General features: G+C 40.7%; 1 protein-coding gene across 3 annotated transcripts in view; it reads left to right on the top strand.

Annotated features, from left to right (window-relative positions):
* Nucleotides 1-23,734, top strand: part of brf1a (BRF1 general transcription factor IIIB subunit a) — a 150,544-nt gene that overhangs the window by 65,688 nt on the left and 61,122 nt on the right. For all 3 annotated transcript variants that reach the window (XM_080293451.1, XM_080293450.1, XM_026152994.2), the window contains one exon: nucleotides 4,201-4,524. In XM_080293451.1, coding sequence (XP_080149577.1) covers nucleotides 4,201-4,524 — 324 coding nt within the window. The remainder of the gene's footprint in view (nucleotides 1-4,200; nucleotides 4,525-23,734) is intronic.

Raw genomic sequence — 23,734 nt, 5'->3', positions numbered from 1 at the left:
CGTCCCATACACACCCATTATAAACTCTGAAACGGGTGAAAAAACATCATGAAACTTAAACTGGAACTGAAGAAAAAGTATAATAGATATTGAAAAGATAAATACAAGTTGAATAGTTGAATGTCTTGTCTTCGTTTTAAAGTTTGAATGGTGGCTCTATGTCAATGTATGTGGAAGTAGTAAGAGTTTAAAAATGCGTAAATTGAATGAGAATTTGAAGGGTCTCCCCATTGAAATACATGGGAAATTTTTGTTGAATAAAGTTGAATAAAATTAAAAATATAAATGTTAAAAATGAGAAAAGTAGAAGCAGTCATGTCCAAAAGAATAGGAATCTAATGGTGTTTGAATGGTTTTTCTAAGTTGAACGGTTTTGAAGGAGATAGATTACAAAAAACGTACGGAATAGATAATAATAAAATAGAACTAGAAAGTGCATTTTCTGAAGAAACTGCAGTGTGAATGCTTGAATCTGAATGTATGCACTGAAATGAATTAATTGCTGAATTTTGAGTTAAAAATATTGAATGAGATTTTAAAAAAACAAACAAAAAAAACGAATTTAACCTGAAAACAAAAGTGCTGAACTGCTAAAAGCTGAAGGTTACACAGAAGAAGAAGTTGGAAAAAAGCTGAAAATGTTTTAATTGTAAATTAGAAAAACCTAAGAAATGAGAAAAGAACATTTAGAGTCAGAAAACATCTGAAAGAATATTAAAAGGTTATATTCTTTGAATCACTGAATGACTAAAATGTGATCCCTCCACTTGGACCCACACAGTTTAAAAAGTTTACGTCTCTGAGCTTTGAAAGACAAGATGTTGGAAAAAGAACAACGATGGCGACGTTTTGAGGGTAAAATGATGGCTTTAACACTGTGGACACAGCAGCAGTTGAAAGAGAAGTGCTTAAGATGAATCTTGGCAGAGTGGCAGGCAGAGCTCGTTAAGCAGGCAGGTGTGAGCCTGGTTGCTATAGTGACCGCACCCAATGGCTCCATACACACGACACAGACATGCACCTCACTTTTGCTGCTTAAAATGAACAGAAAAGTCAGGCCGAAACAAATCGTTCCCATATGAAAAGTACAAGTCGTATTGACGAAATTCTTTCACCGTGAGCGACAGCAGCTTCTAGTCTACTGAATTCTCAGTTTTCATGCCTGTGGAGTTTATTATATGGACGTGGTGACAGTGTAAAAACACCATGCTCTTCTGATTTTCAAACCAACCTTCTGAGCCGTTTTAACATTAGAGTCTATGGAAGAGTTGGAGGGAGGAGGCTGTGCATTGGTGACATTTATGAAAGAACCATAACACCTAGGACAATAGTAAACACATTGGATGAAAGAGGACAGCCATGGCTACGTTTTGAGGGTAAAATCATACCTGTAGAGCAAACGCTGTGGACACAGCAGCAGTTTTAAAAAATATTTTAAGATTAATTTTTTTGCTCCTCTCACTCTAGCAGTTGAGCTGCCTCACTCTAGCCCCAACATTCCGTCCCATACACACCCATTATAAACTCTGAAACGGGTGAAAAAACATCATGAAACTTAAACTGGAACTGAAGAAAAAGTATAATAGATATTGAAAAGATAAATACAAGTTGAATAGTTGAATGTCTTGTCTTCGTTTTAAAGTTTGAATGGTGGCTCTATGTCAATGTATGTGGAAGTAGTAAGAGTTTAAAAATGAGTAAGTTGAATGAGGATTTGAAGGGTCTCCCCATTGAAATACATTATAAATTTTTGTTGAATAAAGTTGAATAAAATTAAAAATATAAATGTTAAAAATATGAAAAATAGAAGCAGTGTTGTCCAAAAGAATAGGAATCTAACGGTGTTTGAATGGTTTTTCTAAGTTGAACGGTTTTGAAGGAGTAGGCTTTCAAAAAACGTACGGAATAGATAATAATAATAAACTAGAAAGTGCATTTTCTGAAGAAACTGCAGTGTGAATGCTTGAATCTGAATGTATGCACTGAAATGAATTAATTACTGAATTTAAGTTAAAAATCTTGAATGAGATAAAAAAAAAACCCGAATTTAACCTGAAAACAAAAGTGCTGAACTGCTAAAAGCTGAAGGTTACACAGAAGAAGAAGTTGGAAAAAAGCTGAAAATGTTTTAATTGTAAATTAGAAAAACCTAAGAAATGAGAAAAGAACATTTAGAGTCAGAAAACATCTGAAAGAATATTAAAAAGTCATATTCTTTGAATCACTGAATGACTAAAATGTGATCCCTCCACTTGGACCCACACAGTTTAAAAAGTTTACATCTCTGAGCTTTGAAAGACAAGATGTTGGAAAGAGAACAACGATGGCGACAATTTGAGGGTAAAATGATGGCTGTAACACTGTGGACACAGCAGCAGTTGAAAGAGAAGTGTTTAAGATGAATCTTGGTACAGTGGCAGGCAGAGCTCGTTAAGCAGGCAGGTGTGAGCCTGGTTGCTATAGTGACCGCACCCAATGGCTCCATACACACGTACACAGACATGCGCCTCACTTTTGCTGCTTAAAATGAACAGAAAAGTCAGGCCGAAACAAATCGTTCCCAAATGAAAAGTAAAAGTCGTATTGACAAAATTCTTTCACCGTGAGTGACAGCAATGTCTAGTCTACTGAATTCTCAGTTTTCATGCCTGTGGAGTTTATTATATGGACGTGGTGACAGTGGAAAGACACCATGCTCTTCTGATTTTCAAACGAACCTTCTGAGCCATTTTAACATTAGAGTCTATGGAAGAGTTGGAGGGAGGAGGCTGTGCATTGGTGACATTTATGAAAGAACCATAACACCTAGGACAATAGTAAACACATTGGATGAAAGAGGACAGCGATGGCTACGTTTTGAGGGTAAAATCATACCTGTAGAGCAAACGCTGCGGACACAGCAGCAGTTTTAAAAAAGATTTTAAGATTAATTTTTTTGCTCCTCTCACTCTAGCAGTTGAGCTGCCTCACTCTAGCCCCAACATTCCGTCCCATACACACCCATTATAAACTCTGAAACGGGTGAAAAAACATCATGAAACTTAAACTGGAACTGAAGAAAAAGTATAATAGATATTGAAAAGATAAATACAAGTTGAATAGTTGAATGTCTTGTCTTCGTTTTAAAGTTTGAATGGTGGCTCTATGTCAATGTATGTGGAAGTAGTAAGAGTTTAAAAATGAATAAGTTGAATGAGAATTTGAAGGGTCTCCCCATTGAAATACATGGGAAATTTTGGGAAATTTTTGTTGAATAAAGTTGAATAAAATTAAAAATATAAATGTTAAAAATGAGAAAAATAGAAGCAGTCATGTCCAAAAGAAGAGGAATCTAATGGTGTTTGAATGGTTTTTCTAAGTTGAACGGTTTTGAAGGAGTAGGAGTACAAAAAACGTACGGAATACAGAATAAAATAGAATAAAGATTAGAAGAACAATACTGTGAATGCTTTTCAAGCATTCACACTAATAATAAAGATTAGAATAACAATACTGTGAATGCTTTTCAAGCATTCACACTAATAATAATAATAAAGATTCGAATAACAATACTGTGAATGCTTTTCAAGCATTCACACTAATTAGGTAGCAGGACAGCCACAACTATGATCCCAATTACTTTGTCAGAATATGAATATTTATCACCATTCCATTTTCTGCGACTCGGGAAGCTGAATAAATTCCCTGCACTTGTGGGATTTTAGATCAGTATCTTGACCCTTTAACTGCTGTGGCTGCTTTCAGTGTGCTGGAAAATGTGGGTTTGTTTTTTTCCACTAAATTATGTTTAATTTGAAAACTCTAACTATGGCGTACAATTATGCAGTCTTATTAATCTTCAGGGAATACTCAGGAGTTACGAACTACATAAAATGAAGCAAAGTAAAAGTGGGAATTTTTTCAAGGACAGATGTTTTATTTTATTTTATTGTGAGTCTGAGAATTAAACAAGTCACCTGCCGGTTATTATAGCATTATAACTGCATCCCTATATGCTGTTAAGCTGACACACATGAATGGTTGTTTCAGTCGCCTTGTCCAGACATGTTTGTGTGTTTACATTTTAATAAACATGGTGACAAAAGTTAAAAGCTTTCAGCGTGTTGTTTATGGTCCAATTATCTAAATAGCTTAGCATAAAGACTTTGCACACAAAGTGGTAAATGAATGACACATCCCCACGTTTGTCCTGCTCCACAGATTTGGAAAATGATGACAAAAACAACATTCTCTCCACGTCATCGAAGCTGGTGGACGACGAGGAACCAGAAGACGAAGATGAGCTTCGAGCTGTGGCCAAGCACTTTGGCAAAGACCTTAACGAGCTCACACTGGAGGCTCTGATAAAACTGGAGCAGAAGAGACCAGAAGACGAGGAGGGGAACCAGGAGCAAGAGGACGACGGGGACTTCCCACAGAGAAAAGCCCCATCGCTGGCGTTCCTCCTGGGATCGATGCCCTCATCAGCCACACTGGGCCTCTCAGAGTCCATCAGCAGCTGTGTCACAGACGAGAAGGAGAACGGTAAGTACAAGTTATTTATCATCTTGGAATAGCTCCATCCTTTTTCTTTATTTATTTGCAACATCGGACATGAGATTATTGCTGATTTCTGTTATAATCTCATTTGTTTGTCGTGTCAAGTTTCGTATGCGACCAACATTTTAGATTTATTTTCTTTAACCTTATTTGTTCCTGCCTTGTTACACTGCATTTAATGTGCCATAAAAATGATCCAAGACAAGTAGAAGCTTAATAAACCCTGACTGTGCAAACAGTAGTTTAAAAAGCAATTTGAAGACGGCGGTGCGTTTAAGACGAGACGTCAGGCATTATATCGTCTGCCTCAGCAAACGTCTTTATAAAAGCAGGTGTACCCTTGAGAATGATCTGATTCAGAGTGCTGCAGTGATATCATTCATCCTTGACTGTGTCTCGTACGTTCAGTATCACCATAATAATCCATAATCATGTTAAAGGATGCTCTCTCAGGTTTAATTGCAGTAATTAACTGGGCTCTATGAATGAAATAGGCTGTGCTGTGTTTGAAATGTCTCCTGTTCTGCGTTACCTTTTCTTTTCGAATGTGTGGGAGGATGTGTTTGCTATATGTCTGAACCCTCGAGGACACTGGAGATCAAAAATGTTCATGTTGTTGTAGTGTTTTGTTTATTTGAGGGACTTTGAACCATTTCTCTCCAGAAACGACATTTAAACATGTTTATTTGGATAATTTTGCACTCCCGATTTTCATTTTTGAGCCGTGCCTGTTATTTTTATTTTTTTTTCTTATTTGTTTATTTTTTTTAGAAGTGATATTGAGCCAAGTTAGTCTCCTGGTCTTTTCTGACACTTCTAGTCATCATCTGCATTGTCACAGTCTGGCTGAGGCAGACTGTATGGAGTGAGGAAGGGGACCCAAGTGCAGACACGCAAAGCGATAACTTTTAACAGAAAGCGATATATTTATAGTGGATGATGAATAAGTACAAAACAAAAGACAAAATCAATGACAACGCTAAACTAAACCCTAAACTGGGAGGAAACCTGGAAGAATGGAAAACCTGACAAGAATACGTGAATACCTGGAAACATGACATGAACTTAGCAGACGACCTGAACACGAATGACTGGAAACACACAGACTAAATGCAAACATGAGGTGATCAGAGGAAGTGGAAACACCCGGGGAAACGGCTGATAAGAATGAACATAACGACGCCACCGGGGGGGGAGTAAAACCAAACACGCTGAACAAAGGAACACAAGACCTCTTCAAAATAAAACAGGAAACATAATGACATGACAACAAGAACTTGACAACACAAGACACGCAGACATGAAACACATGAAGGTGAGGGAGACTTAACACAGGGGTTGAATACACAAGGGGGATCTAATAACAAAGAATTATAATGGCAACCTAGGCATAATAGAAATGAACGTAGAAAACCTAAAGGACATAAAAATAAAGCATGTGTACTCCAAACTGAACTTTTTGTCGGTGACACGAACACTTTTCCACCTTTAGTTCAGCATGAATACTTGAATCTGTTGCTGAAATAATTTCAGCCAGTTTATTTTTGCAGCTTCTGTCTAGAAATTATAAAGTCTTTATAAAACTTGTCTGTGTTATAAAGTCTTTCACATGTAAAAGCCTGGTTCTGCTGGAGGTCTCTTCCTGTTAAAAGGGAGTTTTTCCTTCCCACTCTTGCCAAAGTGCTTCTTCAAAGAGGATCATTTGATTGCTGGGGTTTTTCTCTCGATCATTGCAGCGTCTTTATTTTACAATATAAACCTCGTTGCAACTGTTGTTGTGATCTAATGCTATATAAATAAAATTAAATAGAATTAAAACTAAACTACTCGAGTGTTCTCCAGTATTCATGAAAAAAGAGCCAACAGATCATACATCTGATTACACCCTCAGTCAATTTGACTTATTAACAGTTTCAAAAATAAACCATTACAGGAATCCATCATACATTGTGTGTAATTACTTAATTACACGAGTAGGATGCACTGCACCCCCACCCCTTCTTAGCTGGGTGCACAGAGGTGTTGATGGATGCAGTGTAATGGTGCCATGATGCTGCATCTGTTCTGATGTAAAAGCCTGTTTTTACAGCTCTGAATGGGAGGACGGGGGAGTCATGAGAGGCTAAGAGTGGAAGGTGAAGTGTTTTGATTGATTGGGGGGGTAGGAGAGGTTATGACGTGGCTTTATGTTCAGAGAACATCATGCACCTTAAAGGTCAGAAGGTTTGAATCTCAGCAGAAGCTTTTTTGTGACCATAAATATTGACCTAGGTCCCCTTTAAAAGTCATTTCTGAGACTTTTTCTTGACAAATGCTCTTAAATTTTTACATTTATTTCCCTGAACAGCACTTAAGACCAAGTACCCTTTAAATGTCAAGTTTTGGTGGGGCCAAAGAGGATAGCCAACTGTCTGTGATTCATATTGTTAAGAATAGGGATTGACCAAAGGGTTGTAACAAATTAAAAAATCATGGCTTTATATTCACCTCTGTTTTGGAACAGTGGCTTGATATAGTAGGAAAAGCAAAATAAATGTGTAAATTATGTTTTATTTTGAAAACTTAAAACTTGGCTCAGTGATGGAGTAGCAGGTAAATTCACCTTGGGTGTAACAGAGCCCCGATTCAAGAGTGGGACGGGACACAAACCCAGCCTCATGAATCACAAACTATTGCACTCCTAGTATCTGTCTGGCCTGGATAAATGGGAGGGTTACATTAGGAATGCCATCCAGTGTAAAATCTGTACCCAATCAACAGATCCATCCTGATGAGGAGGAATTAAAGGAGCAGCCAAAAGTACCGTGAAAACTCAAAACGGTAAAAAAGAATGCGGTTGGCTATAATACTTAATATAATAGTTAAGGGAATCAGATACTGCTCTTAAAAAAGAAACAAAACAAAACTTACTTGACTTGAACTACTTGGCCCAAATTGTCCATCTAGACTGTTTTTTGCTGGTTTGGGAGATAATGACATGTCGATCTTCTCTCAAATATAATGAAACTAAATGGTCTTTGCCTTGAGGCACTAAGAACTCAGAAGCACTATAAGTCTTTCCAGAAATTTCAATCCTGTTGGGGAAAAATCCATAAACCTTGTGTATTTTTGTGTAGTTTCTTACTACCAAACTACAATCGGCATGAGAGAGGCTTGTTGTGCTTTTCTCCAAAACTGGACAACTCGGCACGAAACAATCTAGCTGGATAAAAAGCTTCTCGGGCAAAAGGGAGTGTTAAATTTCACAGTGGACTTTCCTTTTAAATGAAACATTAAAGTCAGCAGGGCAAATACAGTTTTAGATTGTAAAGATGGGAACACCAAGTGGGAACCTCCACGGCCGAACAAATGAAGTGCCAAAAACTGCAGCTCCACTAACTCACACTTGAGACAGTCAGTCCTTAGAGTTAAAATACCCAACTTTACAGCTCTGAAGAGTTGGTTGGCCTCTATGGATAGTTTCTTGTGTCATAACAACCATTAATAACCATGCAGAACATGATTTACTTTTTATAAATCATCATCTGGTCACTGGATAATTTAGTTGTACATGTACATTGAGCTGGCTGCCACTGCAACTCTGGAGTCACTGAACTGGACCTCTGACATGTGTGTGCTATAGGTTAGAAATATCTTCTTGAATTATTCTTGTATCGAACTTTGCACTCCAGTTTTGGGTAGTGAATTCTTTTATTTTAAGTTTTAGCACTAATTTACAAATGTGAGTGTCAGGCGTTTTATATTGTAAGGTAGGCCCTACAATAATAAACACAGAGAAAAACCGAACAATCATATGACCCCCTATGAGCAAGCACTTTGGCAAGAGTGGGAAGGAAAAACTCCCTTTTAACAGGAAGAAACCTCCAGCAGAACCAGGCTCAGGGAGGGGCGGGGCCATCTGCTCCGACCGGTTGGGGTGAAAGAAGGAAAACAGGATAAAAGACATGCTGTGGAAGAGAGCCAGAGATTAATAACAAGTACGATTCAGTGCAGAGAGGTCTGTTAACACATACTGAGTGAGAAAGTGGATTGAAGAGCAAGGTTGCTAGCATTAGCAGATAAGTTAGCACTCTACACTCAACCAAATTTGATTAATTCTGCCTCCAGTGAAACTAACGTGGTGGCTAAAGCGCAAAATGCTGCATTTAGAACCAATTTCATGGTGGATGTGCTTATCTCTTAGTCTGTCAGTAACACTGTCTTCCTCTCTCTTAGGACACACTCATCTTGGACAAATGAACTGAATAATTATGATTATTCATGAATAATGATTTGGAACGTGTTACATTTTTATTCAGTGCAAACTCCACTTAAGTAGCCATTAAATCACAGGATGCAAGTTAACGTGCAAGATTCATGAAGATCGCACGTCTGCCACTTTAAAAGCTAATCATGCTAGCACGATAGCATTCAGGTCGGAAGTTTGAGATATCTGACGGATGAACATCTGCACAAAACTCATGTTTTTCAGATGTTTTTCCATCTGGGCTTAATTGGAGCATTGACGGAGCATCAACACCATCTGTACTGTTAGACTGAAGAGTAGGCTTATTGTACAGTCAGCAGTTCTCTGTGTTGGTAGATATAAGTAACTTTAGAGAGCTAATATCTCAGCTTGAACAAAATAATGTCAACACTTTTCATTACCCTGTTTTGAGACTTCTACATCAGTAAGATTCTCCATTTTTATTATTTCACAATACATTCTTTAAGCAATAAATTGCAAAAAAGTGGAAGAATGCTTGATGGTAGCAAATATGTTACAAATTAAAGTTCATGTAAGAAAAATATATTTAATTCTTGTGACTTTTCAGAAGGTTCAGGGCATGAACTCTATTATCATGAAAATATAATTTTCTGGCAGCTATTTCATGGTTCAGGCTTTTTCATGGTTAATGGAGAAGATTAATTAACAAAAAGATGAACATTTTCTAAGAATTTCGTCCACGGTTGGTTCCACAAGCTTTTGTGAAACATGGCCCATTTTCAGAAATGTGGAGAAGACTCCACTACATGTCTAAAATGTAAATGAAGTGCCTGTGGCTGTGATACATGAAGATTATCACCTTAAACACATGAACACAATCTGAATATTTGTGGTCCATGAGAAGGTCTCCATAGCTTGGGTCAAACCAGCCATTAACCTGATGAAGACGTCCCCAATAATCCCACTGATGTCATCCTATCGTGGGGAAATCTGCGACCGTGGTGAGGTTCAGAGTGAGAAAAGCCACAACTGCAGTGAATTACAGCGCTCTGAATCATAAGCGCTTATGTTAATTGTAAATGTGTCTCCGTCTTTATTGGCTTTGTTATGGAGTGACGTTAGTTTGAGTCATCTTACTCGATTATTGTCGCGAGGCTCATCGGATGTGGCCATGAATGACAAAGTTGCCATTAAAAATGAAAAATGGGGCATGATTGAAGGGTTTAATGGTTGGCTGGTGGGAGTGGAGGCTGACCTCAGCGGGGAGCTGTGTGATTACAGGGGAGGCGTTCAGTCCCTGGGGTCTGTGTCCTTCTTTCGGGTTACTCTGGAGGTTTAAATACTTTAACAGTGTTACAAACCGTCATTTGTGGCAGTGGTTTTCAGACTTGATTTGACTCTTACACAAGATCCACACCAAAATCTGTGCTGTTTGTGCGTTTTCTGTCCCCGTTTCTGCTTCCACAGTTGACCTTATTTAATCACGTGATTTGCAAAAACAAAATAAACTTAACCTCCACCATGTTTACTGTGCTGCTGTTGGATTTAAAAATACTGCCTGAAAGCGACCTGTCATGCTTTTACTCTGTAATTAGTCTAATTAGTATAATTTTGTGATGCCATTGAGATACAGCGAAAGGGAGGGGAAAAAACATCCTGATTTCTGGGTTTCGGGTGTTTGCCAATGTTTGACACGGTGTAGATGTATGTGTGACTGCTGCGTGTAGACTTACATACACAAATGTGACGTAATTACTGTGTTAGCCGAAAGCTCTCCATCATGTAGCTCTTTGTTTTTTGTTTGGAGGCCTGTTACTTGGAGGTGGACACACACAGAGGTTTAGTGAATGCAGGCTGGTCCTGGTTCATCTGAGGCTTTGGCTAATTGGGGTGGATACAGGAGGGGCTGCATGAGCGTTGTGGACCCCCTTCCCCCTCTCTCTGCTGCAGAACCTCAATCTTTGAAGTATTAAGTGGACAGGGTACCTTGTCATTAGGACCGAGCCTTTCATCTGCACACTCCAGTGTGTATGTGTGTAGGTTTTGTGGACATTGTTAGTGGAGGGCAGGGCACTGGAGGAAGTGAAAGGGTGTAATTTTGGATTCACTCGGGAAAAGGGAAACGGCAAAGGAAACGAAGTAAACGAAGTAAAAAGAAAACGCAGATGGTCTGGAACAAAGTCACCAGTTGATCTTTTTAGTTTTAAGGTAGATGGAGATACAGAGCACACTTGGGTTTGATTGTGTACTTACCCGCATTGGCATTTTTTTTTTTTTCCTTGTTAGTTTTTAGAATCCCACTTTGGTTGTCAGTGATTCAGTATATTGACAGTGTGTAACTCACAGCATAAACCAAAAGCTGAGGCTCTAAATATTCTGCTACTGTATGATGTCAGAGGGGTCATCTCAGCCATACAGCTCTGGCTGTTGGCACAGAAGCCCCGCCCACCTACCGTTTGTGTTTGGCGTGGCGGCCAGTCAAAAGAAAAATGGCTTAAAGGGAGAGAGAAGCTGAAATGGCTTTTTTTTTTTTTGAGATAATCTGTCTTATTATAGGATTATTTTGTAAAACTACTCTTGTAAAAACCGTACCATGAAAACGGAGAGCTGGAAGTTATCATCATAGGTCACTTTTAAAAAAAATAGCAAAAAAGCCAGCCTACTTACAAAGAAAATTTATTCAGAGTTTTGTCAAACCCTAAGAAAGAAATCTGAGGTTTTTAAGCTTTTCCCAGACATCTCAAAGAATGAAAAAGTAGAAAAATAAATCTTCAGCTGGCTAAACTGTCTTGCTCTGATCTATCCACACAAATACAATACAGGCTACAATTCTTATTATTGGGTATTTAACCTACAGGCCAGTGCGGTAGAGCTCTCCGGGGGGGTGAGAATAAAGGACAAAGTCGGAGCCTCTCCTAAAGAACCTTACGAGTGCCTGACCTCAGGGGAGTTTCCAGGACTTTTTCTTTCAGTGGTTTGGCAGCGGGAACTGCAGGACATCATAATAATTGGCAGAAATGAATTGTGTGGAAAATTGGCGCTGTGCCTTACTGATGTACTTTATTACATGAACAGTAGCACAGCACAAGAGCCTGCAAATGGGTTTGTGTGGAATAACTGTTTTTCAAAGCGATGAAACAAGTGTTTGGGCCCGTTACTCAAGTAAAAGTAAAAAGATTCACTATAGAAGTATGTTTAAACTCCCTGATGTAAAAGTTCTCATTAACCATGTGCAATCATGAGCTCGTGCAAACAACAGAAGACTTTCCTTCTGAGAGAGTATGAGTGCTCCATCCATTTGTGTTACTGAAAGGGAGGTGGCAGCCTTCCTAGTTAAACTCCATTCTGCCTCTCCTCGTTTCACTCCTCTCCGTCACTGACAGCCTGTCGGAGTTATGGCATTTTCATTAACTTGTGCTATCAGAGGACAAAGTGAGCCCGAGAGCAGCCTGGCTGACCAGCAAATGCGCCGGAAGAAGGAACGTGACTCCAGCACCCCCCGATGACTTTGTCACATTCGCCCGTAGTCGAGGTCTTCGGGGAACTCTGACCTGCGCCATTAGAGGCAGCATTGATTGAGGCACACTGTTTTCAGCGGAGCACTTAGTTCAATCAATGACGTGTGCCCTGACCTTAACTACCTCGGTGAGAACAGCTCTTGTCAAACCACTCTGCTGTTTTTATTGCCTGCAAACGTCTGGGGAGAGAGCTGTTTGAAGTGAGCGAAACTCTAGATTTTAGCAGGGCCTTTTGCACTTTTAAGAATCCATTTCATTTCAAAGACCTAACTTTATTTCACAGCCATTTTTGGGATGTTAGGCTGTTTAAGGAAACCAACATCGCTCCCCAGATAAGAACTTGTTCTCCTGAAACATTTTCTTGCATCCATCGTCTGCACTAATAGCAATCGCTGCAGTAAATCGTGGCTCTGAGCACTCCAGGGCGCAGTCGAAGCTCTCCGACAGATCTCTGCTCTGACAGCAGCTCTGCTGAGTCAATTACAGTCTTTTAAATGAGCAGCATCTGTCTCATCTCTTCCCCGTCCACAGAGGAGTTGTTCAGGGATGAAAGGAAATGCAAAGTCTCATCAGTTTCAGCATCACCATGCTTTCACATCTGACTGCTGAGGTGGTAAAGTGGAAAAAAGCTCTGCGAGCTCCTTTGTGTTGTGTTGTTGCTGTGCTAATGAGCAGAGAGGCAGCCCTTCAAACCACGAGGTCGCCGGTTTGATCCCAGCAGCTACAAGTGTTCCCAACGTCGATCGAGAGAGCTTCATCTTAAGTGTTTTTCCCTCTAACTGTTTCTGGTTAGGAATGAAAAGAACATTTCCTAAAAACATTTATGCACCTTTTCTGTATTATCAAAGATTTTGAAACCAGAATTTGCGAAACAAAGGAAACTGTGTTTGGATACTGGAAGGATTCGCACCACATTTGCTGAAAATGGGTCAAACTTTGAAAGAAGACAAAGTGTGGAAAGATGAATCTGTGACCAAATGTCTTGTGAAGGACAGATCTCAGTAGTTAAAGCGAGTTGTTGGAAAAGCTGAGACACACACACACACACACACACACACGCGCGCGCGACCTTCTAACAACCCAAGTAATGATTGATTTATCTCACAATTAAAACATGACAGCACTGTTTTTTTTTCTTTTCTCAGATAGAGAGGTATGACATACAGAGTAAGAGTGAGTCTGGCTATTTAGTAGGGCTGCACGATTAATCGTTAGAAAATCGCGATCTCATTTCCAAATGACAACGATTTATAAAAAAAAAAAAAAAAAAAAGACGACGACGACGATTGTACCGCATTTTGATCCGGGACGTACTCTGCAAGAAAACAAGCGCTCACTCTTCCTGCTCAACAAATGACAAGGGCGGAGCTTTATACCACGTGATACAGAAGCTGTGCCGTGTGATGCTAACATTAGCAGGGAAAAAACAACGGAGAGCACGTCAGGGATGACGAGAAAGTGACAGGAGAAAATCCGTCCCGGTCAACCACCCAAACATCAGTAACGGGAACCTTATACAGCGCTTCCCTATACCCGTCGAACTCCCGCAGGCACAAAGAAATTACGGAGGCTATCACTTATCACCTGACCAAAGATATGGCTCCCATCAACACTGTGCAAAACGAGGGATTTAGGAAAATGATCAACACCCTAGACAAACGCTACACAGTGCCGTCCCGCAACTATTTTTCTATTGTTGCACTACCTGCTCTATACACGCAGCGTCGAGCAACGGTGGAGACGGAATTTCAAGCAGTACAACATTTTGCGGCAACAACAAAACGTGAGACATTTGTTGTTTTTATGTTTATTTATTGTTTTTATATTTATTGTTTTTATGTTCAGTCTCAACTGTTACGAAGTTGATGTGCAGTTAATAAGCGCAATAAATATTTATACTGGAAAAGAAAATCGTGAGAGAATCGTGATCTCAATTCTAAGCCAAAAAAATCGTGATTCTCATTTTATGCGAAATCGTGCAGCCCTACTATTTAGTATGAGCCCCAATTACCAGTCTGCCTGGATACCCTATCAGTTGATACTGGTTACTTGCTTGTACCATTCATCACTGAGCAGGTAAAAACAGCAGTTACAGCTGAGAAACAAAGAACTGCACAAAAGCTCAGGCACATTAGTCGTTTTATAGTTTGCTAGATTTTTATTTTATTAGTTTGTTACCTAACACTAATTAGCAGGGATGTAGTTTCTTGCACCTGTGCATTCTTTCATTGAAGGTTGCTAGCCATACTCTTGACCAAACGTAGTCTGAACAAGTTCCCCCCCTCCAGAAAACAACCAACAAAAAGACATGCAAAGTCCAAAATCATGGCCGATATCACAGTATCGCAATGGTAGATAGACGGTGCTCAGTGATCAATAGAAAAAAAGAGTTAGCCCTGCAGGGAAATTTGAATCAGGTATTCCAAGCCAGGGCTTAATATGACTGCTGATAATCAACAAAAACCTAAATGCAGCACTGCTGTGATCACCTATTAAAAAGCACAACATGGGGGGGGATCAATGGAGAGACCAATCTAATTACAGAAAGTAGGCAGATAAGTGCAGATAATGTTCCCCTGCAAACAAGCCACAGCGTCAGTTGTTTAGTTAAAGAGTTGATGTGTGTGTGAAGTTGCACAAAACAAAGTGGCAATATTAACATCTGGATGAACAGAAGTAGGAATTTAAAACCTCACTTTGTTATAGATGATGTCAGCACACAGTCTGATTGCATCATTTAACAAAAATGTTAAATGGCTTTAACATGTGGGTCTTCCATATAAAGTGTAGGAGGGGAGATGAGGTGGAGTATTTTAATCTCAGCACCTGCTGAATATATTTAATGGAAGGCTATTGTTCAGTCAGCAGCAGTGCAAACCTGTGGCCATCATCTGCTGCTGATCAGCAAGAATGAAGCGAGTTGTCCCTTTAATTAATGATGGCTTATTGCTAATATATGCAGATAATCCATTCACAAACTCGTCCCATTGGCTCACTGTGAACGTTTTCCTCTCTGCTGCCATGACAGCTGGTCAGGCCTGAGTGTTTGCAGTGCCTGGGGCGGTACAGTAGAGCTTGACGGACATATGGCCGGATGGACACAGGCCCTCAGAGGAGGGGAGGACACAATTGGATGGCTGGCAGACAGACAGACAGACAGGCGATGGCAGTGCAGGGAGACGGGCATCAGTGAAACACAGAGGCACAAGAGGACGAAGCAAACAGTGTAATGTTTATTTCAGGCCCTCAGTGTTCTCCGTGGACAGCCCATCATATGCTTTCAGTGAGTCAGTACAAGCTAAGCTACCTCAGCAGCAGCAGTGTGGTGCAGAATATGAAATCAGGCAGCGCGTGTGCGTGTGTGAGCAGCAGCAGTTAGCAGTCAGTCTCTCTGGTGAGATGGCTGCGGCAGCAGCCCGTCACAGCAGCCAGCTGTGATCGGAGATGATGTGCGTCTTCTGGCCCGAGGAGGCAAAGGGAAGCCGTCTCGTCTGCCGCCGCCAGCCTGACAGGAGATGACAGCTACCGTTTAGCAGGCAGGCAAAGGCAGAACGTGGTGCTCGCCTCTGGCTGTTACGTCATTTCACTGTCTCAACCTCCTCCCTTCCTCGACCTTTAATGCTGTGTCACTGGAGTTTTAGCAGGAGTCCCACCCAGACCAGGCGTGTCTGGAACTGACACCACACGCACAGTTTTTGTTTCTGGTAATCACAATGCAGTTTGAAGATAATGCTTTAAATATGTGAGCATTTCAACGTTTTAGGGAAGAGGTTTTGATGTAGTGATGGGCATACAGATCATCTTACACAAAATCTTTGTCTCTTGTACAAAACAGATGCTGACTTTAATAAAAAAAAATGAGAGTATACGCCATAGACACAATAACAGAGAATAACAACACCAGGGGAAAAACACCAAGCAAAACAACTGAGTTTTACTGTTATTCATCAGGTTCTTGTGGCACTGACATTCATTAAATAACATTTTAGGTGCTACTTTAGTCTGAGGCCTTGATTAATTAACACCATCACCTTCAAATCCAACTAAGAATTACTCTTATGAGACTGTGGAATTTAACTTTTCATTGAATAACTAAACCAACTAAACAGTCATTGCAAAAGACCAAACCCTGGGACTTGCCTTCCAGGTCACTTTTACAATAAATATGATTTACTTTGATATAATTTCTCAAAAACAACAGACTTCCTCAGTCTTGGGTCAATTCAAATTGCATTTCTGGCAAAGTCTTGAGTCAAAGTGGAAAGAGCGGAGCGGCGGCTCTGGTGTCTAAATCAAAGGTAATGTTCTAATGTTGTCAAGACGAGGTGCAGATGAGGTGTTTCCCCCTTGCTGGAGGCAGCAGATGGAAGGATTGTTTCTTAGAGGAGCAGGCCAGCAGCTCGGAGGTTGCTGTTTCTGCAGCTCTGCGTTCACAAATGTCCGTTCTTCACAAGTTTTTTGGAAAATGTAACATGATCGTCCTCAACAGATGGGAGTATGGAATTGAAGGCTGTCAGAATTAAAGTTTCTACCTTTAATTCCTCTTCAATTACATTTTTTAGGGTTGGTATAGGTGCTAAGTGCTAAAACAGTGTGTCTTCTTGTTTTCTCTGTTGTTTTCACATAATCTCTTTTAGATGCAGTGATGTCCTCATGAAGCTTCACATATGAGCCTTAAATTGGAGCAAAGCCAAAGCATTTCTAGCTGCTTGGTTCCATATCTTCAACCCAAACTACAGCCTCATTAACACCACCTGCAGTCCTGCTGTTTATTTTTAAACATCACTGCAGTTGGATGTGTTCTGTTAACAGTAAGCACACAAACCTGTAATACAGAAGCAAGAAAAGTCAACCCGAAGATCTTTGTGTTCATAATAAACAGGTTAAGCTGACTGTGGGTGTGAGTTTGGAGCGTTCACAGATGTGCAGAAAAAAGGGCATCATCTCTAAGAAAACAGGAGTTCCTGATAACAAATCCCAACGTGTTTCAGCCGTAAGAGTTTTCATTGTTGTTCTGAATCAGGGATGCGATTGAAATTTTTCCTCACAGAACATGAAAACAAGAAGCTGAACTGCATGTCAGAAGTTAAAGTTCTTTGAACATCTCAGACTGACGACGCACAAAAGCAGAAAGGGATCCGAGCAGGGATTCCCCACCAGCCCCACCTTTGATTTGGTGTCTCGGTCTCTGATTACATCCATAGAAAGTTTATAAATGTTTCCCACCAGATGAGCAGACGGTTTGGGTACATGTAAAACACAGAAGGCTGATTCATCGGTGTGGCAACAGCAACACTTGGCTAAACATTCCAGTGGCTGTAATCTGACATTTAGGATGTTTGATACTCATCCAAACCAATATGCACACGAAGCATCGCTCAGTTTCTAACATACATTCTCCAATATTTTACTTCTTTCTTTTTCTCCTCAGCTGTGCTGCTGAGACAGCCGCGGCCGGCCACGAGCGCGCTCCTCCTCATCCATCAAAGAGTCGCGCAGTTCATGTGGGGATATTCTGACAGTGTGGATTCACTCAGTGTGGATGATTTATTCATCCTGCTCTTGTGATGTAAAATTGCAGACTGTTTTGGAAAATATCGAAGCGGGGACAAAATTGACAGAACATCTCTTTGATCAAAGATATTTATTCAAAATATGGAAAACATGGCGCGCGCACTGTTGAAAGGGCCCGTCGCTTTCAATGCGAACATCTGTTGTGTTTATGAGAGAGCACGGTGTAGGCAGAGGGAGGTGGACGCTAAACATCACGGACCGTTTGAGATTGTTCATAACAGTGGAAACAAAAGTGACGCAGTGTCGGCTGGTCCGGTGTTTAGGCCTGTTTGCTTGCTACTGTTTAGGAGATTTCTACTAGATGACTGTTTTGGTTTGAATAAATCTTTACTGGCACCAGTATCAATAAAGATAATGTTCTGTGCTGGAGAAGGGGAGCACACACGCTACAGCATTTATTACATGCAGTCCTTAGCAGATCATTTGTTGTTTGGTCGAATGCTTCAAATCGTGACAGGCGCTTTGTTGTCCAGTCCAGGCATCGGATCCAACTCTTATGAAAGGAAAAAAAGAGAGCGAGCCTGCATAAATTTTTCATCATCTGTCTGAAATGAGATGATTTTTACTCCTTTTGCATTCTTTGAGTTATAAAAAGTGTTTTTCTTGTGCTTGTTTGTGGATTCTGGGGGAGAGAAAGGAGAACACACTCAGTTTTACTGCAAGCGGCTCAGACTCCTGCAGGACCTCCTGTGATACACTAAGGGAGGATCCATGGTTACACCATCCAGCTCGAAGTATAAGCCTTATCAAAAAGGAAAGTTCAAAGCCTAATCCTAAACTAGAGAGGGCGTCTGTCTCCTGAATCCAAATTGAAGCCTGCTTCCACAGGAGAGGGGCCTGATAGCTTCCTCCCACTCCACTTTCAGAAACTCTCGGAGCCCACAGTCTGAGAGCGAAGCCCTCGAAACCTATTTTGCTGTCTCCTTTTCAAAACCAGATCAAGTTTTGACTTAGAAAAAGAGCAGCTTTGTCCAGCTTGTGCCCCTGTGGATGAGGACCAATAGCAGTGTGGCCTGAGGAATCCAGCAGAGACATTATTTGAATGTCACTCTGCCAAATTCAAATGCTAGTGTTTGAACAGCGATGACAAAGTCGTTCTTTAAATATCTTTTAATGCAGGTGTGAGGCAGCAAGCGCATTTGCTGATACCCGTTTAATCATCTCATTTCGTCACGTCCTGCTGAGTACATCTCCATAACAGTAGCCGATAAAAAGGAAAATTAGCATTTTTATTTGACAGACTTTGTAGAATGTCACTTGATCACTTGCTCATTTGGATGGAAGCGCAGCAGCTGACAGAGCTCAGAGGGTTAGTGCATGTGGCTAAAGGTCTGTGGAGTCTTGAGTGGCATTTATTGCAAAGTTACATCACATAATTGGGATCTGGAGCAGATCTGGTTTGTGTTATAGTTGAAATAAAAAAGGGCCATTTAAACAAACAAATGAATAAATAAACTTAAATAAATATTAGAAAAATAAATCCATCATACCTTGATCGCCAGAGACTTTATTATATCATATGTTTTTTTTGTTGCTGCCAAAAAAAGTCATGAAAGCAACAAAAAAGCTTTCGAGCCTGCAGCACTGAGACCAGCAGTTCATTCAGACATTGCTCTCTTGCACACACATTTCTTTAAAAAGTCAGACTCTATAGTTTTTCTACATGCACGCTCAAACCAGAGGCATCAAACCTTCGTTAGGGACTATTTTTAGCAGCAGATTAAGACCCATATGGCCACCAGAGTGAGTATTTGGGAAATTTGTGCCACAGAATAAAAAGACATTGCAGTGTGCACTCATTCATTTTTACATTATTATTAATTATGATCAGTTATGGTTTTGTTAATTATAGTTTTGGGATTTTAATGGAGTTTGTGCAAAATGATGAAATGAAACAAAATATAATTTAAAGTCCACATTTATGAGGAAACTTTTCAAATATAAACAAGTTGGCTTCATTTTGCTTTCTGGGGTATTTCCCCCCCCTCACTCACTCACTCACACCCATTTTTGTGTCTGGGGGAGGAGGAGAAGAAGCAGGTGGTTGAGTGGGCGTATGCTCAGCCTCAGCTCCTCCAAGGTCAGTGGAGGTCACGTTTTAATGGGCTTGCCCAGCCCACCCGTGTCAGCGAGAATCTCTCACTCTATTTATTGCCTCGGCCGGCTGGTTATTTCTTCAGGGCAGCACTGGCATCGAGCCTTATTACCTCATAGCACTGCAGAGAAGGACTTTTACACCAGAGCTGCCTTTTTTTTTTTTTACATACGAGGCATTTAGCCAACAGTCTGGTCCAGGCATGCTTTAACATGAGTAGAAGCAAAGAGTAAATATGCAGTAGTGTCCAGCTTGCAGAAAAAAAATTCAAACAAAGGCAATTTTTATCTGTGACGTTCTATATAAATAATATGACTGGCAACATATGAAGTAGCCCTCTTTGCAAAGAAAATATTCAAAAAAATCAATAATCTGCTTTGCTCTCTGCACTTTTCTTTACTTCGATCACATTAAACCCCGTCTGTTATCATATTCCTCATTTTATTAAATGTGTATTTCAAGCTCTGTAATTGCATCTCTGCACTGCAGCTAGCAATCAAAGCGCATTCACACAAATGATTTATGCTACATGCAGGGAAGAAGACTGCATCGTCACAACAGCATTACTGCGTCAGACCGGTTGCTGTGGCCTGTGATCCAAACAATAGTTTGTCAGACATTCGTTCCTGTGTTTCATTTACAGAATCTCAAGAGCTGTAGACTTTTATGACTGGCTGTACAGTTCTGTTAGCTTGGACTATTAAACTAATAATTCTTTAAACTAAAAGCATCCGAGCGTTGAATCCAGAAATCCCTCTCAGCTGCTACACTCACAATTCTATTGGATGTGCTGAAAACATGCCCAGCGCCGACTGGGATCAGTAGTTTGCAGCTGTGCTGTTGGATTTTATCATACGTTATCATTGCAGTCCTCACTTTGTCATAGTCATACTTTGTTTCTAAATGCAATCATCACTCCGTGCAAACATGGTACCTGTCTGCTGAATAGAAACGCTGTTTCCGAGAGAAACCTGGTTGCTGAATGTAAACCGCAGATAATAAGACCGCTGGTTGTACTGGGTCAAGGTGGATGCTTAAAAACTTGGCTAGATGCCACAAATGGGCTGTCAAAAGCTGTACTGCCCCCAGTGGGCAGTAAGGTGTACTGTCTTAATCAACAAGGACAGAAGATTACTAGCTAAAGTTTCTCCTTAGAGCAGATCGTTCCTGCTTGAGTAATTATTTAAGCTGGTTTTTCAGTGCACACCAGAGCCAGTGCGTAGAAGTATCGCTTGGTTGCGTTCTTTGTGCAGCAGTTTCATTCACTTCACCTCTAACAGCCACCGTCTAATCTCAAAGCAGAAAACCTGACAAATGAAAACATCTCCCTTCACGTGTCTCCTCCCTGCGGCCCCCGTGGCCGAGCTGGGCGCAGGTCGAAGGGTTTGGGTATGTAGGAGTGGATCAGGATTGTTGCTGACATCAAGAGCTGAGAGTCTGGATAATGTGGGCTGCGTTTGAAGTGTGGATGATGGGTGATCCTGCAGCACCGAGGCTACACAGCCCCATTCATCCCTTAGATCACACACACTCAGTCTTTGTTTTTTGTTTTTTTGTCTTTTTTTTTTTTTTTTTTTCCAGAAGGGGAAGGAGGTAGAGGGGGGAGGGGGAGAGGACATGAGGTGTGGAGGAGTCAGCAGACTGGTGCTTCCTTTTAATTCAGCCAGCGTGGCTTTTTTTTCCCTCCATTTTTATCCCCGCTCTCCCTTCGTCTTCTCTGTCTGTGTCATTTCTGTCAGATCAGGCCTAAATGAAATACAGCTCAGGATTAGAGAAAGATCACTGAACTCCTCTTAAGCCTCCCTTTTCTCTGTCTCTCTATCCTAACTTTTCTTTCCGTCTTAACTCATATTTTACTGTCTTCAGTCTTTTCTCTCTGCCTGGTCTCCCAGCTGCTGTCCTCTCATTCCTCCTCGTCCTCCCTCCTGCTGCCTTTTCTCCATCAGTCTGTTTGTCTCTGTGTCCTACCTAGCTCATTCTTTCTCTCTTAATCTCCCCTGCTCTGCCTCTTTTTGTCTTTATCTCCCTGCTTTTCTCATTTTTCTCCCCTTGTTACGACTTCAGTGTCTCTTGCTCTCTTTGGCCTTTCCATCTGCTGTTTATCATGTCTTTGTGAGAGTAAGGCTGGGGGTTTTCCGTTTCTCTTAATGTCAACAAATGTTATCAACCAAAATGTCCTGCTGTCAAAATTTCCATTAGGATCAGTATAGTTTGACTTTCTTAAGAAAAATGAACTATATGGTTGTGCGTGAGTCATGATTTGGACTCACTATACAGAAATCAACACCAACATTTAGATGTTCCTACTAACAAGTATGCTTATCCAAAGCCAGATTTGACTTATTTTTCTACCCCACGGGGGCCGATAACTCCTTCACCTGTCAGTTAGATATGCTTTATTCTACTTGTAGAGAAATGTACTTTCGACCACATGCTGCCAAACCGGAGACAGAAGCACAGACTGATTGCTGTCTTTTGTAGACAATGTGGACAAAGTGGTTTGTGAGGACTTGCGCTGACTTTGTGGGTCTTGCCACCTTAGCTTTCTGAAACGAGACGTCACAAATACGGGGAATGTTTGATTTCTCAACCACAAGTAGGCCCCACCCAAAAGCAGACCCTCTTTATTGTTTTTCTAGACACCGATGAGATCATAATGTACAAAGTAAACGTGCTGTTCGATGTAGGAGTTGAAGTTTAAGAGTGTGACTGTGAGCACATCAGGAAAGTGCTTACTGAGGTCATGAATTAAGGGAAACAAAGTACTTTGCAGTAGAATTTATATACCGCAAGACCAAAGTTGCTGCCCCCTGCTGGTCATCAGAAGGAAAAAGACGTGGGTTTGAAGCAGGGGTGTCCAACTCCAGGCCTCGAGGGCTGGTGTTCTGCAGGTTTTAGATGTGGTCTTGATCCAGGACGGCTATTTAAATGGCTAAATGATTTCCTCAATGTGTCCTGAAGTTCTCCAGAGGCCTGGTAATGAACTAATCATGTGATTCAGGTGTGTAGACCCAGGTTGAGATCTAAAACCTCCAGGACACCGGCCCTTAGGGCCTGGAGTTGGCCAAGCCTGATTTAAAGCATTATAAAGCTGCGTTTAATTTTCAGCCAGCACGACGATGAGAAAATGTCTTATAAACAACAGATTTGGAGATCACTGTTTTCTATTTTTTATTTGATTTTTAAAGAACATCCCAACTTTTTGGGAATCCCTTGGCTCTAACAGTGGAAAACTAAAAGTTAAACATCTGATCATTTGAAAGATTCCTCAAGTTAGCCACTGTTTTTGTTTTTCACTTCTGCACAATGTAATTTCATCATTGGCCAAAAAACCCGTTAAAATCACGAACGAGCCGCGGTGTTGAAGGGTAGGGCTGCAATCTAATCGGTTTCCTGTTTGGAATACATCTCAAACTTTTCACCACCCCTCCCCCTATTGCAAAAAATTGCAAAGACCAAAGCGCAGCATTTGTCTTTTTGAGCCTGGCCTGATTATTGCTTTGATCGCTTGGGATGACAAATGTCACTTGTGCCAGATTATAGGTTCAGTAAGTAACAGGAGGACAAGCTAAAATAAATATTTGAATGTTAATGTGCTTTCCGAAGATAAGCTGAGGCATGGACAGAGCAGACTGAGGTAATTTTCCTTTAAACATGCTGATCAGCCCGGTCAGAAATCAAATGTGTTTGGTAAAAGTCATGAAGAAGTGCAGAGGAGGAGGGATACACAATATTGTTGAAAGATGCATGCACACACTTTTTTTCCCTCATCTGGTTCTGGGGTCAAACTCAAAGGGTTGT

Source organism: Astatotilapia calliptera, chromosome 19 (assembly GCF_964374335.1).
Source record: "Astatotilapia calliptera chromosome 19, fAstCal68.1, whole genome shotgun sequence".
NCBI lineage: Eukaryota > Metazoa > Chordata > Actinopteri > Cichliformes > Cichlidae > Astatotilapia > Astatotilapia calliptera.
The sequence above is the reverse complement of the archived record's forward strand: the minus strand, read 5'-3'. Positions and strand labels throughout refer to the sequence as shown.